Below are 12354 nucleotides of genomic sequence, written 5' to 3'. Positions count from 1 at the left end.
ATTCCCAGGACTGGGGTCAAATCAGAGCTGTAGCCACTGGCCTATACCACAGCCATAGCAACGCCAGAGCCAAGCCGTGTCTGCGACCCACACCACAACTCACAGCAACACCTTAACCCACTGAGCGAGGTCAGGGATGGAACCCGCATCCTCATGGCTACTAGTCAGATTCATTCCTGCTGTGCCACGACAGGAAGTCCACGGGTATCCTGATTTAGATGGGACCCTACAGCCCACCACACTCACAACCACCCCTCTTGACTCCCCAGTCTTTTTCACCATGGAAAAAAAATGGACTCAAAGCTACAGCGTATACAATTTGAAATTTATATTAAGTTACTTAAATTGTACAATGCTGAAGTCAATCTATAAAAGGTGAAGTCAGTCTATAAAAGAATCAAACACACACCACTGCAGATAATTCAATGAGTTGCTTTTTTCTTTTTTTTTTTTTTTTAACAAATTTGTACAGAAAAAAAAAAAAAAAAAAAAAATCCCCGGATCACAACCTATACCGTACAGGCACCCTGTCCAGTACACAGGAAGGGATGGGAGGTGGGACAGGCAGTGGTACCCAGAACAAGGAGCCTCTCTGCTCACAGATGACGTGGGGTGTGGGAAAAGTCGTGAGTTCCCTTTGTTCTCCAGTGTATCTTGTACAAAATATTACAATTTTAAACATATTTACAGAGTTTGCACAAATAGAAAATGGTTACAAAGTACAATCAGGCTTGGCGAGATAACAGCTCCCCCCGCCCCACGGACTGAGGCGGGAGGTGTGATTGCTTCATATGTACATACATGTGCATTAAAAAGTCTGCCTTCTTAAGACACCTAGATGGAGTTTATAAAAAAGGGTTCAACAACATAAATTCATTCATAAGTTATGCAAGCGATTGATGCCAATCGGTCAGTTCATGTCTTGCTCCCTGAAGAAAGATCCAGAAGGTAAAAAAAAAAAAAAAACCGTCCCTGAAGCAAGCAACACAGCCAGTGGCCTGTCTTCTTCAGGGGTCTGGGTCTGGGTCTGGGTTTAGGAAGGGAAGAGAAGAAGGGAGGAACGAATGGAGGGGAAGCAGGACAACCTAGTTGAGAGTGTTCTTCCATTTTTTTTTTAAACAGCTTGCAACCGGGTTAAGCCGACTGGCCTGTTAGAGACCACCCCATGGCTTTGAAAAGAACCCGCAGGTCCTTCCTTGTCTCAGGGACGAAACAGCTCGACAGGACGACAGTAGAGAAAGAAAGGACTCTCTGGGGAGGACAATGTTTGATGTACATTAATTCTGATGTAACGTCTTCGCCTTGAGTGCCAAGCCCAAATTCAACAGTGCAAAAAAACTCTCCAGAGGTGGCGTGGGGACGGGGTCAGAGGCTCGCATAGTAGCTGTCCACCCACTGAGCAAGTCCTCGCTCCACCAGCGACCGGTTTATCAACACCACCTAGGAGAGAAAGTTCCCGAGAGAGCTTGGCCACAGCCACCAGGGGCCACTTCTCAGGCTGGCATGGGCTCCCGGGGCTGAGGGTCGGGATGGGCATGACTCATCTTCTGGGCCAACAGGGAGGGGATTTACTTACAGGCACTGCTGGCATGGAAACAGGCTTTTCAATACACTGAGGTCATCTACGCTTTAGTACCATGAGATGGAGGAGAAAAGCCAAATGGACCATGTCCAGGAAGGCCCACAGACTTTCTATTGTGGGGACTGTCACGTGCCCTGTAGGATGTTTAGCAGCCTCTACCCACTAGGTGCCACTAGCGTTATCACCCCCGACTACGGCCACCCAAAGCGTCTCCGGACATTAGAAGGGAAAGGAGGACAGAACTCACTTCATCTCCAATCACACTCCAGAGCTGAATCAGAGGAAGGCCAGTTGGGCTGTAACTCGTCACCTGAAAACACACACACCCACCCAAAGAAAACCCCCCACCATTATTGAAAAGCTTCCCCTTGCACCTGCCCCCTTAAAGACTGCCGGCCGACCCGGGGTGTGAGCCCCAGGAAGGTGGGCCCTGAAGGTCAGGTCCCAAGAAGCCCGGAGAGGTGAGCAAGGCCGTGTGGGGGGATGCCAGGTGGGGGGGGGGCTGCTCAGGGGGACCCCTGCCTCCCAGCCCGGCCGCACACCTGAGCCAGCAGTGCTGTGTTTCCTGTCATCTCGCTCATAGCTGCATCCGCTTCGGGGGAGAAGTGGTCATCATCTTTAGGGGAAGGAAAAGCAGCGTTTAGCCTCTGACGGCGGCCAGGCGCTCCTGCCACGCACACCACTTGCAGGTGCCTTCTGAGTAGAAGACGTCGCGCGCTGCCCTGGACTTCACTTCACAGGCACAGAGCCCCCACCTGTGCCAGGTTCAGAGCCGCAGGCCTCCCGGGGACCCCAAGCGGGTATGTTCAGGGTGCCTGCTGCCTGCCAGCCATGGGGGGGTGGAGGGTGGAAGGGACAGGAAGCCTGCCTGGGGTGGAGCTATCACCGCCAGCACCTGTCTGGTGGCCGAAGGGGCCGAGCCCATCGTGGGCGTTCGCGCACTGCATCAGGATCATAGCCTCACGGGTGAGACCACGGAGACGCGGACTGACGGCCGAAGGTCAACCAAGTCCCAGAGGGATGGAGGTGGAACTCAGCTCCAGGCAGCAGGCCACACAGCCCAATCTGGACAGTGACTAAGTGGGCCGGGCACGTGGACCACATTCTTTGTCAGATCACACAAGTCACGTACCAAGAGGGACCCAAGCAGAGAGACAGTGGGGGGGGCGGGACCTAAGGTCTGAGAACACCTTATGGAGGCCCCCCTGCTGGGCCTGGACAGTCTGCTGAGAAGGACACGACCAGAGAGGGAGGCCTGGCAAGGGCAATAAGGGACAACAAAACGAAGCCTGGGCCCAGGCGCCGGCCAACAGGACTCTGGCTCCACCACGGTGCTTTTAAAGCATCCCCGCGCTGTGGTCAAGTAAGAACAAGGTCAGGGAGGGCGAACCGGGCAAGGGAGGAGCGTGGCCCGGGCCCTACAAATACACCCTAGGAGCAGGCCGTATGCAGCTGCTACCTGACCATCATCCTCAGACCAGTTCCTGGGTGTATGGAATTCCCTTGGCCTGAAAGAAGGCGCTACCCCGTTTTCCAGAGGCCAGGGTGGGGCAGTGAAGCTAAGTCACTAGCTCAGGGTCACGTGCCAGTCCCCTTCCCTCGGGAGGTATGATCACTACAGTCTAAGACCCCACGCAGGTGAGTGAGTGTGTGGTCCCCACAGCCCCGGGGGCCTCAGTATCTGCGCTCGACCCTGGATCTCAACGTTGTTCTAGGAGGTGCCTCTATTGGAAGCCACTCAAAGTCGGAGGCCTGCGTAGAGTCTAGAGCATTGGCCTCACTAGAGAACTAGTTAGAAATGCAAATTCTAGGGCCTCAGCCCAGACCTATCCCATCAGAAGTGGAGTGGCAGCAATCTGTTCGCTTAAGCCCTATAGGCAAGAATGAGGATCCCAAAGAGAAAGACCTACTTCGGGGACTTCCTTTCGTGGCTCAGCAGCTAACAATCCCAACTAGGATCCATGAGGATACGGGTTCGACCCCTGGCCTGGCTCAGTGGGTTAAGGATCCGGCATTGCCGTGAGCTGTGGTGTAGGTCACAGATGCAGCTCGGATCTGGCATTGCTGTAGCTCTGGTGAAGGCCGGCAGCTACAGCTCCGATTGGACCCCTGGCCTGGGAACTTCCATATGCCACGTACACGGCCCTAAAAAGCAAAAAAAAAAAAAAAAAAAAAAAAAAAAAGAATCTGAGAACTTGAAAACAGATTGACAGAGATTATGAAAGCTGAAGAACAGAAAGAAACAAACAAACAAAAAGAACTACTTTCGACACTTGCGTACATCCCCAAAGCCAGAGGGCCCCCCACCCTACCCTGCCGTTACCTGACAGGGGCATCACGCTGTCCAGAAGGACCTCTGCTCCCTGGAACGGCAGGGTCACAAAGTCAGACCTAGAAAGGAAAGCAAGGCACAAGCTGAACATAGACCCCAAGGCCAACGCACCCCAGACTGATGTTCGCCTTCTTCTTAGCGCCCCGACCCCGCAACCCAGGGTGAAGCCACTCACGGGCACACGGCAGGCTGGAACTCCCGGCTTGCCTAAACCCAGCACCCAGTCTTGCCACGAGGTGGCTTCAGAGGTGCTGCTTGCACCCAAATCCCAAAGGGGAAGCCTGCCACACTTCTGCTAAATGACCCTTGGGGAAATTCCTCCACCAGACAGGCCTTTCCAGCTCTGTTTGACTGAGGCAAGCATGGAGTTTGTTTGTTTCTTTTTTAGGGCTGCACCTGTGGCATAGGGAAGTTCCCAGGCTAGAGGCTGAATCGGAGCTGCAGCTGCTGGCCTACACCACAGATGCAGCAACACCGGATCAGAGCCGAGTCTGCGACCTACCACCACGGCTCATGGCAACGCCAGATCCTTAACCCACTAAGCAAGCCAGGGATCAAACCCGCGTCCTCACAGACACTATGTCAGGTTCTTTACCCGCTGAGTCTCAACGGGAACTCCGAGGTTGCTGACATCATACTCTGCTCAAACAGAGTAGGCAGCAGCAAGGCAGAATTAACCCTCGTTCCAGGCTGCAGCTCTGCAGCGGTCACACCCCAAGCGCCGACTCACCGAATCTGCCGGAGCACATCTACTTTCACTCTCTTGTATCCACCGTAGTCAACGTAGCGAATCTCCACTTCGTTGGTCTCCTCGTAGGAGGCCACCACTTGGGCTCGCCACCAGGCACCGTCCACGCCCGGGGCAGCACAAATGACCGTTACTGCGGGGCAGGAAGAGAGCATGTGCAAAGGCCTGGCCAGGGCAGGGCAACAGCGAGCAAGTCCCCGATGCCTCCCCAGAGCTCAAGACTGACCAAGGGAAGGACCTGGACAGCCTGGCGTGTGTGCTGCCCAAAAAAGCCATCCAGAGCAAAAATTATTCGCCCAGCTCTGTTCATACTCTGAGAGTTCCTAAAGCCACAGGTGGACACAGAGAAACTAGAATAAACCAAGGAAATTCCAAAATTCATGGAATAGACCACCAGCCCGTGCTTTATATTCTTAAGGGAAAGTGCCAGAAAGCACTGGGAACCTCCAAGAGCCGCAGATCCCAGTGACTGGTGCCTAAGGACCTGCTCTGGCCCATGACAACTCAGTTCGAGGCTGGTTAGAAGGCACCCCAAATCCCACTTCTCTGGCCTTTACTTCAGGAAGGTGCTGAGAGCACTAAAGCCCAGGGCAGCCAACTGGGCCAGAGAGAAAGTGTCCCTGGAGTCACCAAACCCTCCCTGGGGCAGCAGGATGGGGGCCTGTGGCACAGGTGGCAACACCATGTCCTGACTCTTAAAAGGCAGCCCTGGTGCTGTCACCTCCTGGCTTCCAGTTTGGTCTCTACTGCGGGGTTGAAGCGATGTCAGAGAAGCTCACAAAAAAAGAAGTCCTCAGTCCTCCAAAAGAAAACCCATACCAAATTCAACAGGCATTTGAAAGGTTTTCCTCATGCCTTGAAGCCCACCGGGGGCTCCAGGTTAGGAGTCCCTGATGGAGGGGGGGATAGAGGGTAAGGGAGACGTTCTGACATTTGATTCCCAACACAGGTAAACAACAGGGAACACGTGAACAAGTCACTGACTTGAGTCTCAGTTTTCTCATCTGTCAGCTGGAGATGATTCAACCCACCCCAGGACTTGGTGGCCTTTCGGGCTCTGCTATGGGATCTGCACCCGCACCAGGTACCGTATATGTAACACATAACTGTAGCCAAGCCTAATTCCTAGATCAAGGGGGCACCAACCCCATTCAACCCCCTAAGTAGTGAGTCAGGACCTGAATCCAGGTGTACAAACTCTGAGACCTCCTCCCTCTGTTGCCAATGGAAACGCCTGCTTGCGCTAGCCAGGATTCAGCCCAGTGCACGCTGTGCCAACAGCAAGAACTCAGGGAGGCTGTTCCCATGAAGGGCTCCAGAACAGCCTCCTCTGGGTCAAGACCAAGGGCAGAACAGCAGGGAATCCCCGCTCCAAAGTCCACCCCCAGCCTGGCCAGAGCTCAGGCTTCTTCCCTTTGACCCTCAGGGCACGACTTACTTTCTACTGGGGTGGGCAAGGTAGGGATCCCAGGCTGGGAGTAGCAGAGGTACATCTGCTGGTCCAGGCTGCGCAGAGCATGGAAGGTGGGATGCGTGTGCTGCTGCACAAACAGGTGCCCGGCATTGACCTGGTTGACCACGATCACCTCCACGGTGATGCCATCCGGGAGCATGAGCTGTATAAAGGGGAGGGGCAGCAGGCATTGGAGCAACCCTTCTTGGGCCTGGGATAAGAGACCTGGGGCGAGTCTCTGAACCGGCACATCTCTGAAAAAGCCACAACAACCTAAAGCCTCATGGCAACCAGATGGCAGAGGTTCAAGGAAAACTATTTCAGCAGTGGAAAGGGTTCGGCCCCACTGAGGTCCTTGCCCTGCAATACCACGGGTAACCACTAGAGGCAGCCTCAGCTCAGGGTGGGCAGGAAGGCTCCCAGGAGCTGTGATGTAGTGTCCAGCCTCCCACTGGCTTGGGCAGAGCCTCCCTCCCCTACCTCTTTTGAACAGTCAATCTGTAAGACCCAGGACAGGCAAACAGGAATAAGGTGGCCACTGAGAGCAAGAATAAGAGGTAGTCAGGCCCTTAGGACCCCCAGTCAGCTAGCTCCTTTGGCCCTGCAGCTGACCCCAAGAGCTATGGTTTGACAGCCATCTCTCTGCTCTGTCTTCTCACCAGCAAGCAGCAGCCTCAAGTCGGGTCTACTGTCAAAGGCCACAGAGTCTGAGTCACCTGCTTTTCTCTATGCTCCTCCCAATTCATTCCCACTCTGGGATTTGGAACAGGTAGGTTTACTCAGGACCAGGTTCCACACTAAAGACTGGTCCTTGGAATGCCCGTCATGGCTCAGTGAGTTAAGAACCCGATTAGTATCCCTGAGGACGTGGGTTTGATCCCTGGCCTTGTTCAGGGGGTTAAGGATCCAGCATTGCTGTAAGCGGCAGCGTAGGTGGTAGATGTGGCTTGGATCCAGGGTTCGTCATGGCTGTGGCGTAGGCCAGCAGTTGCAGCTCCAACTGGACCCATAGCCTGGGAACTTCCATATGCCACAGATGCAGCCGTAAAATGGAGGGAAAAAAAAAAGAACTGTACTTAAACATGCCAGTTTCCTGGATGCTAAGGCAACATCCAGGTGCTCTGGACACAGTAGGGCCTCTGCTCCACCTCCCAGCCAGGTGGCCACAAGGGGCCTCTGGCTGAGTCCTCCCCAGGCCCGCTGGGCTGCACAGGGTACATGGGGAGGAAGCCTACCCACCACTCAATTACTTAGAGACAAGTGGCTCCAGGACTAAGACTCATGGGCAAAACCCTATGATTCAGAAGTGAAGCAGCCCTCTCTCAAAACATCCACGGGAAAGGCAAGGGACGCCCACCTCTTCCCCCAGGACACAAGGGTCTTCTTTGTGGGGAGGAAGATACGGAACCAAAAGGCCAAGCGCCCTAAACAAAGTCCAGGGAGGCCTTCTTCCTGGAGCAGCACACTCGCCCCACATGTGAAATGCCGTGTTCTTGGTTGAGCACCCTCTATTCCCAGTGAGGTGAGGCTCAAATAGAGCTGGAGGCACACAGCTCCTGGGACCCTGCAGCCCTAGCACACAGGGCCCCCCAAGTGTCAGCTCCTCCTCCTGCCAGATTCCCGGGGCTTCCAGGGATGGGTGAGTGATTCTTCTCCTTTCTAACCAAGCCCCCCACCCCCCCACCCCATATCCCATGAAGAGAGAAGGGGAAGGGCTCCATCGCCAGGGCCGTGCACTAGATCTGGCCCAACAAGGAGGACACAGCAAGGTCACAGGAAGAGCCCATCCAAGCCCACAATGCCAGGACCTACTCAGGCCTCAGAGATGCTGGGCTATGACCCCACACACAGCACCAGCTTTACGGAGTCCCGAGCCAGCCTGCACACACCTTGTCTGAACAGACTGTAAGCCTTTCTAGGCAAATGCCTTCAAAACACAAAGGGTGTCCAGGTGGCAGAGCCAGGGCAAAGTGGTCCTTCCAAGCAAGGACCCAGAGGCCTCTGGCTTCCTGCCAGCACTCCAGCCCCCAACCCAACCCAACCCAACCCAACCCCAGAGAACACAGGCTAGAAGCAGAACTCGTGCTCCTGGCTGTCCTGTTCCACGATCCTGGGAGTGTCCTGTAGGGGTAGGTTGGGGAAAAGAGGCACAAAGTGGCCCTGGCCCCCGGGGGGAGTGCTCACCCAGGAAGTCATTGGAAGAGAAGGCAGTGCCAGTGAGGGCAGTGGGGGGGCATAGATGTTGGTGAGGTTCAGTTCCTTGAACTTCTTCCCAATCAAGTTCAGCGCCTTGTCTACGTGATGCTGAGAACCTAAATGGGGATGGAAGCAGGACGGTCACGGGGAGTAAGACAAACAGCAAAACCAAACTCACGCACACAATGCATAAGACTTTATAGTTCGACTGCATCAATAAGGTGCCAAAATGCCAAACACCGCCTTAGGACGAAAGGCTTCTAAAGAAGCTCAAAGCCTACTGACCTTTCAGATGAGACCTTGGAGTTCCCGTTGTGGCTCAACAAAAACGAACCCGACTAGTACCCACGAGGACACAGGTTCGATCCCTGGCCTCGCTCAGTGGGTTAAGGATCCGGCGCTGCCGTGAGCTGTGGTATAAACTGTAGACACAACTCAGATCCTGCATTGCTGTGGCTGTGGCGTAGGCCGGCAAATGCAGCTCCAATTCAAACCCTAGCCTGGGAACTTCCGGCGGATGTGGCCCGAAAAAGACAATCAATCAATCAATAAATAAAAATAGAGAGACCAGTTTTTGTAACTAGCCTCCTGAAGGCCACAGGAGCCTGCCAACAGGGAGGCCCAGCCTTCGTCCACCAAGGGGAACCTCACTTCCTCTGTGAGGGAGCCCAGGGGCGGCGGCACCACCAACCCAGGACCCCTGGCCTGCCAAGTATCCAACACTTTTCCAGGCCAGATGTGGGGAGACCCAAGTCCCCCCCTCAAGCTGCAGAAGTGGAGATGAGGGTAAAGGGAAGATGCAGCCACCCCTTCACCTGGGGCGAGAAGCGGGGCTTTCTATTCAGACTTAGATTCCAAAAAGGGAGCACCGGGGACTCAACCTGCTTCAGGTTACTAACATTTCAGGGAAGACAGCTCAACACAGGGCAGCAGGTGCCACTGACCTTCTATGTGGCAGATCTGGATGTTCTGGGTGTAAGGCAGGGTGGAGATGTAGATCTTGGCACCAGACGTCTGCTTCAGGAAACTCACATACCGTCCCTGCTTGCCAATCAGCCGACCAACGAGGTGCTTCCAGGGAGAAAGACAGACAGGCACCTTAATGGGAAACCAGGTCCCTGCATCCCCAAGACGCGCTTTTGTTTCACACCAGGTCAGGCTCAAACGTGCCGCCAGGCACTGTTTTAAGCACTCACATGTACTCAGAGTAAATGCATGAAACCAACAGCATCTGTTGATACAGCCGAGGGAACAGGCCCAGAGAGGCTAAGTGACTCGCCCGAGCTCACACAGCTACTAAGCGAGTGAACTGGGCAGCATGGCTCCAGGACCTGGCAGTCCCCATTTCATCCCTGACAGCGGAGCCCCAAACGAAAAGCTGCCAAGGCAGTCGTTTCTCCTGCCAGATCCACATCATGAGATGTTTCATTAGCACAAGGTTCAATTTATGAGTCCTCCACCTCTCCAAGTCTTCTCAGGTCTGAAGATAAACGAGCTCGATTTGAAAATAAAGGACTCTCTGCTGTGGCACAGTGGGTTAAGAACCTGACTGCAGCAGCCTGGGTCGCTGCAGGGGCGCAGGTTCAACCCCCAGCCCAGTGCAGTGGGTTAAAGGATCCTGAGTTGCCGCAGCCGTGCCTCAGATGCACTCCCTGGCCCGGGAACGCCCAGATGCCGCAGGTGCAGCCATAAAAAAGAAAAGGAAAAGGTCTTAGAAAGAACCCCTGAGCGCCTGCTGCCAACTCCAGAACACAGACGCCCCGCAGGCCAGCCAGGTGGAGCCAAACTTCGCCACAATGTAGGGCAACCTTTGAGACAACTCCCAATGACCCCACCCAGCGGGCTCCTAGGGACAAGGTCCTTTGGCCCCAGAGCTGCCTGGATGTGCCCTTTGCAACCACTGAAGAAGAGGCCAGGGCTGCCAGCAGTGTCCCTGGGGGAGGCAACAACTGAGGGAGCTGGCAGCCCGGGTCAGAGCAGCCTGCCTGACCCCGAGTTCAAACCCAGCCAAGTCTCCACCGAGGCAGGAGGCTAAGAGCTCTGGGAGAATGCAGTGGGCCAATTATTTCTGAGCTCCAAAGATAAACATCAAGATCAAGCTAATAAGATGCAAGTTCGAAAAGCAAGAAGCTAGAAACCGCGTCAAGCGCCCTGGAATTGGGGGAAACTGAAGTAAATTGACATTCGCACAATGCATAATGCAGCTAAGATTACATTTTCAAAGAATAACACAGGAAAATTAAGTTGTTAAATATTTAAAAGCATTAATTAAAGCAACATAATCTCAGTTTTGTTTAAAAACCACAGGGTGCAAGATGAGAAGGAAATAAAAGTCTTCCCAGTCACTCTCGGGGGTAGGATTAGAGCGGATTTTTTTATTTTCTTCATACATCACTGTACTTCTCAAGCTCTCTACCACACGGATTTATGCTGTGCTCAATTATAAGACACACTCTGTGCTGGTGAGCATGAGCAGAGCAGTGAGGGAACGCCTGGCCGGCCCCTATCCTCAGCCAAGTTTTGCCAGCATCCCCAAACAGATCTGAGCACCACAAAAAAAAAAAAAAAAAAAAAAAGCCCCAGAGGAGGGGAGTCCGGCTGGGGCTTTGAGAAGGACTCTCCTGAGGGGAGCTGGAGGAATTGTCTTCGGCAGGGGGGCTCTCTGGACCTTGGCAAAGTTGAGCACTCCCTGCCCTCCAGCCTCTGGCTCCCTGACGGGGCAGCTTCTGGGTTTCCGGTGCCTTCTTCGGAACCCCCCCCCCCCAACAAGCCTGGTGACCCCAGGCCTGGGGACATTTCAAGCCCGCAGCCCTTACCTTTGGCACCTCGATCTCCCAGATGATGAGGTCGACCTTCTTGGGATTGGAGCCCGCCTGGGCATTCTGGAAACCGTCGGGCTTCCGGGGGCCACAGCAGCCGTCCACCGAATCCATGCTGTTCCCGTCCGAACCTGCAGGGGAGGAAGCAGCGCGCACAGACACCGGCCCAGGGCAGTTAATAACGCACGACTTCCAAACTCACATTCCCGGGAGGCCCCTGCCCCACGCCCCCCTCCTCAGGCTTGGCAGGTGACTGTCCACTCACAGTCTAGAAGGAGCAGAGCAGCCCCACCGACAGGAGGACTGGGGGTGTAGCTACACCTAATTTTAGCCCGTCATTTACAGTCCCACTTGCTTTAATTGGCAGCCGCGCCCAGCACAGCTGCTGGAGCAGAGACAAGTGGTGAACTGGGAAGAAAGAGGCGCTGGCCCAGGAAGCGGGAGTGGGGGGGGGGTCCGTGGGGTGGGGGAGGGGACAGGCCAGCTGGTCCCGTGACCTCAGTGCCCGCTCTTAGGTGTGCAGGGCTCCATGGAGACCAAACGGCCTCAGCTGGTCTACACCCTTCCAACTATGCGGCCCCTCGGACGAAGGGCCCCTGGTCCCCAAGGCCCAGGCCCAGGCTCACAGGCGGTGGCTGCCCGCCAGACAGAGCCGAGAGCCCTCCCTCGCTCTCATCCCGGACCAGGCCCTGCCGAAGTGGGGGAAGGAAGGAGGCCCCCTTCCCTCTGCTGAGGCCTGACCGTGCACCGCTTGAAGGCTCTTCTGGGCTCACCGCAGGGCTTTAATCCCTGCTCCGAACTGAGTAAAAGCCGCTCCACTCCCACGCGGGGTTTGCCAAGTGGACTGGCACAGAAAAACAGGGGCCAGACCAGCTTGAGAGAGGTGGCTCTGGCTTAACCATGGACGACAACTCAATTGCCAGGACAAGATCACTCCTGAGAGCCTACCAATGAGATTATCTTCCACATGGTTTCGCCAAACCCTGGCCATAATCCTCGGCCAAGTAATCCATGTTCTGCCGGGATGCAGAGGCAGCAGGCTTTACCTCCTGCTGAGGAAGAGTCACCTCAACGCGACCTCCTCCCGCAGTACCAGGGGCTCAGGTGGGCTTCTTGCAGGGAAAACCACCCCTCTGGAGAGAAGCCTGCTTCCACCTGCCAGAACCAGAAGCAGGTTGACGTGACCCCCTCACCCCTGTCGGAACAAGGACAGAACAGGGCGGG

At 55.0% G+C, this 12354-nt stretch overlaps 1 protein-coding gene across 13 annotated transcripts in view; it reads right to left on the bottom strand.

Moving 5' to 3' along the window:
- Positions 1-307: 307 nt before the first annotated feature.
- Positions 308-12354, bottom strand: part of AKAP1 (A-kinase anchoring protein 1) — a 35771-nt gene continuing 23724 nt past the window's right edge. For 9 of the 13 annotated variants that reach the window (XM_084982764.1, XM_084982766.1, XM_084982762.1 and 6 more), the window contains 9 exons: positions 11128-11261; positions 9256-9382; positions 8300-8427; positions 6101-6278; positions 4645-4795; positions 3906-3973; positions 2125-2198; positions 1830-1892; positions 308-1440 (listed from right to left, as the gene is read on the bottom strand). In XM_084982764.1, the coding sequence (XP_084838890.1) occupies positions 1366-1440; positions 1830-1892; positions 2125-2198; positions 3906-3973; positions 4645-4795; positions 6101-6278; positions 8300-8427; positions 9256-9382; positions 11128-11261 (998 nt within the window). In that variant the 3' untranslated portion in view covers positions 308-1365. 13 annotated transcript variants of the gene reach the window in all.

Source organism: Sus scrofa, chromosome 12 (genome assembly GCF_054392235.1).
Source record: "Sus scrofa isolate SSC_HxYL_T2T_F1_AM1 chromosome 12, Sscrofa_HxYL_maternal_Yorkshire_Landrace_v2.0, whole genome shotgun sequence".
Taxonomy (NCBI): Eukaryota; Metazoa; Chordata; class Mammalia; order Artiodactyla; family Suidae; genus Sus; species Sus scrofa.
This window is presented reverse-complemented; position numbering and strand designations above follow the sequence as displayed.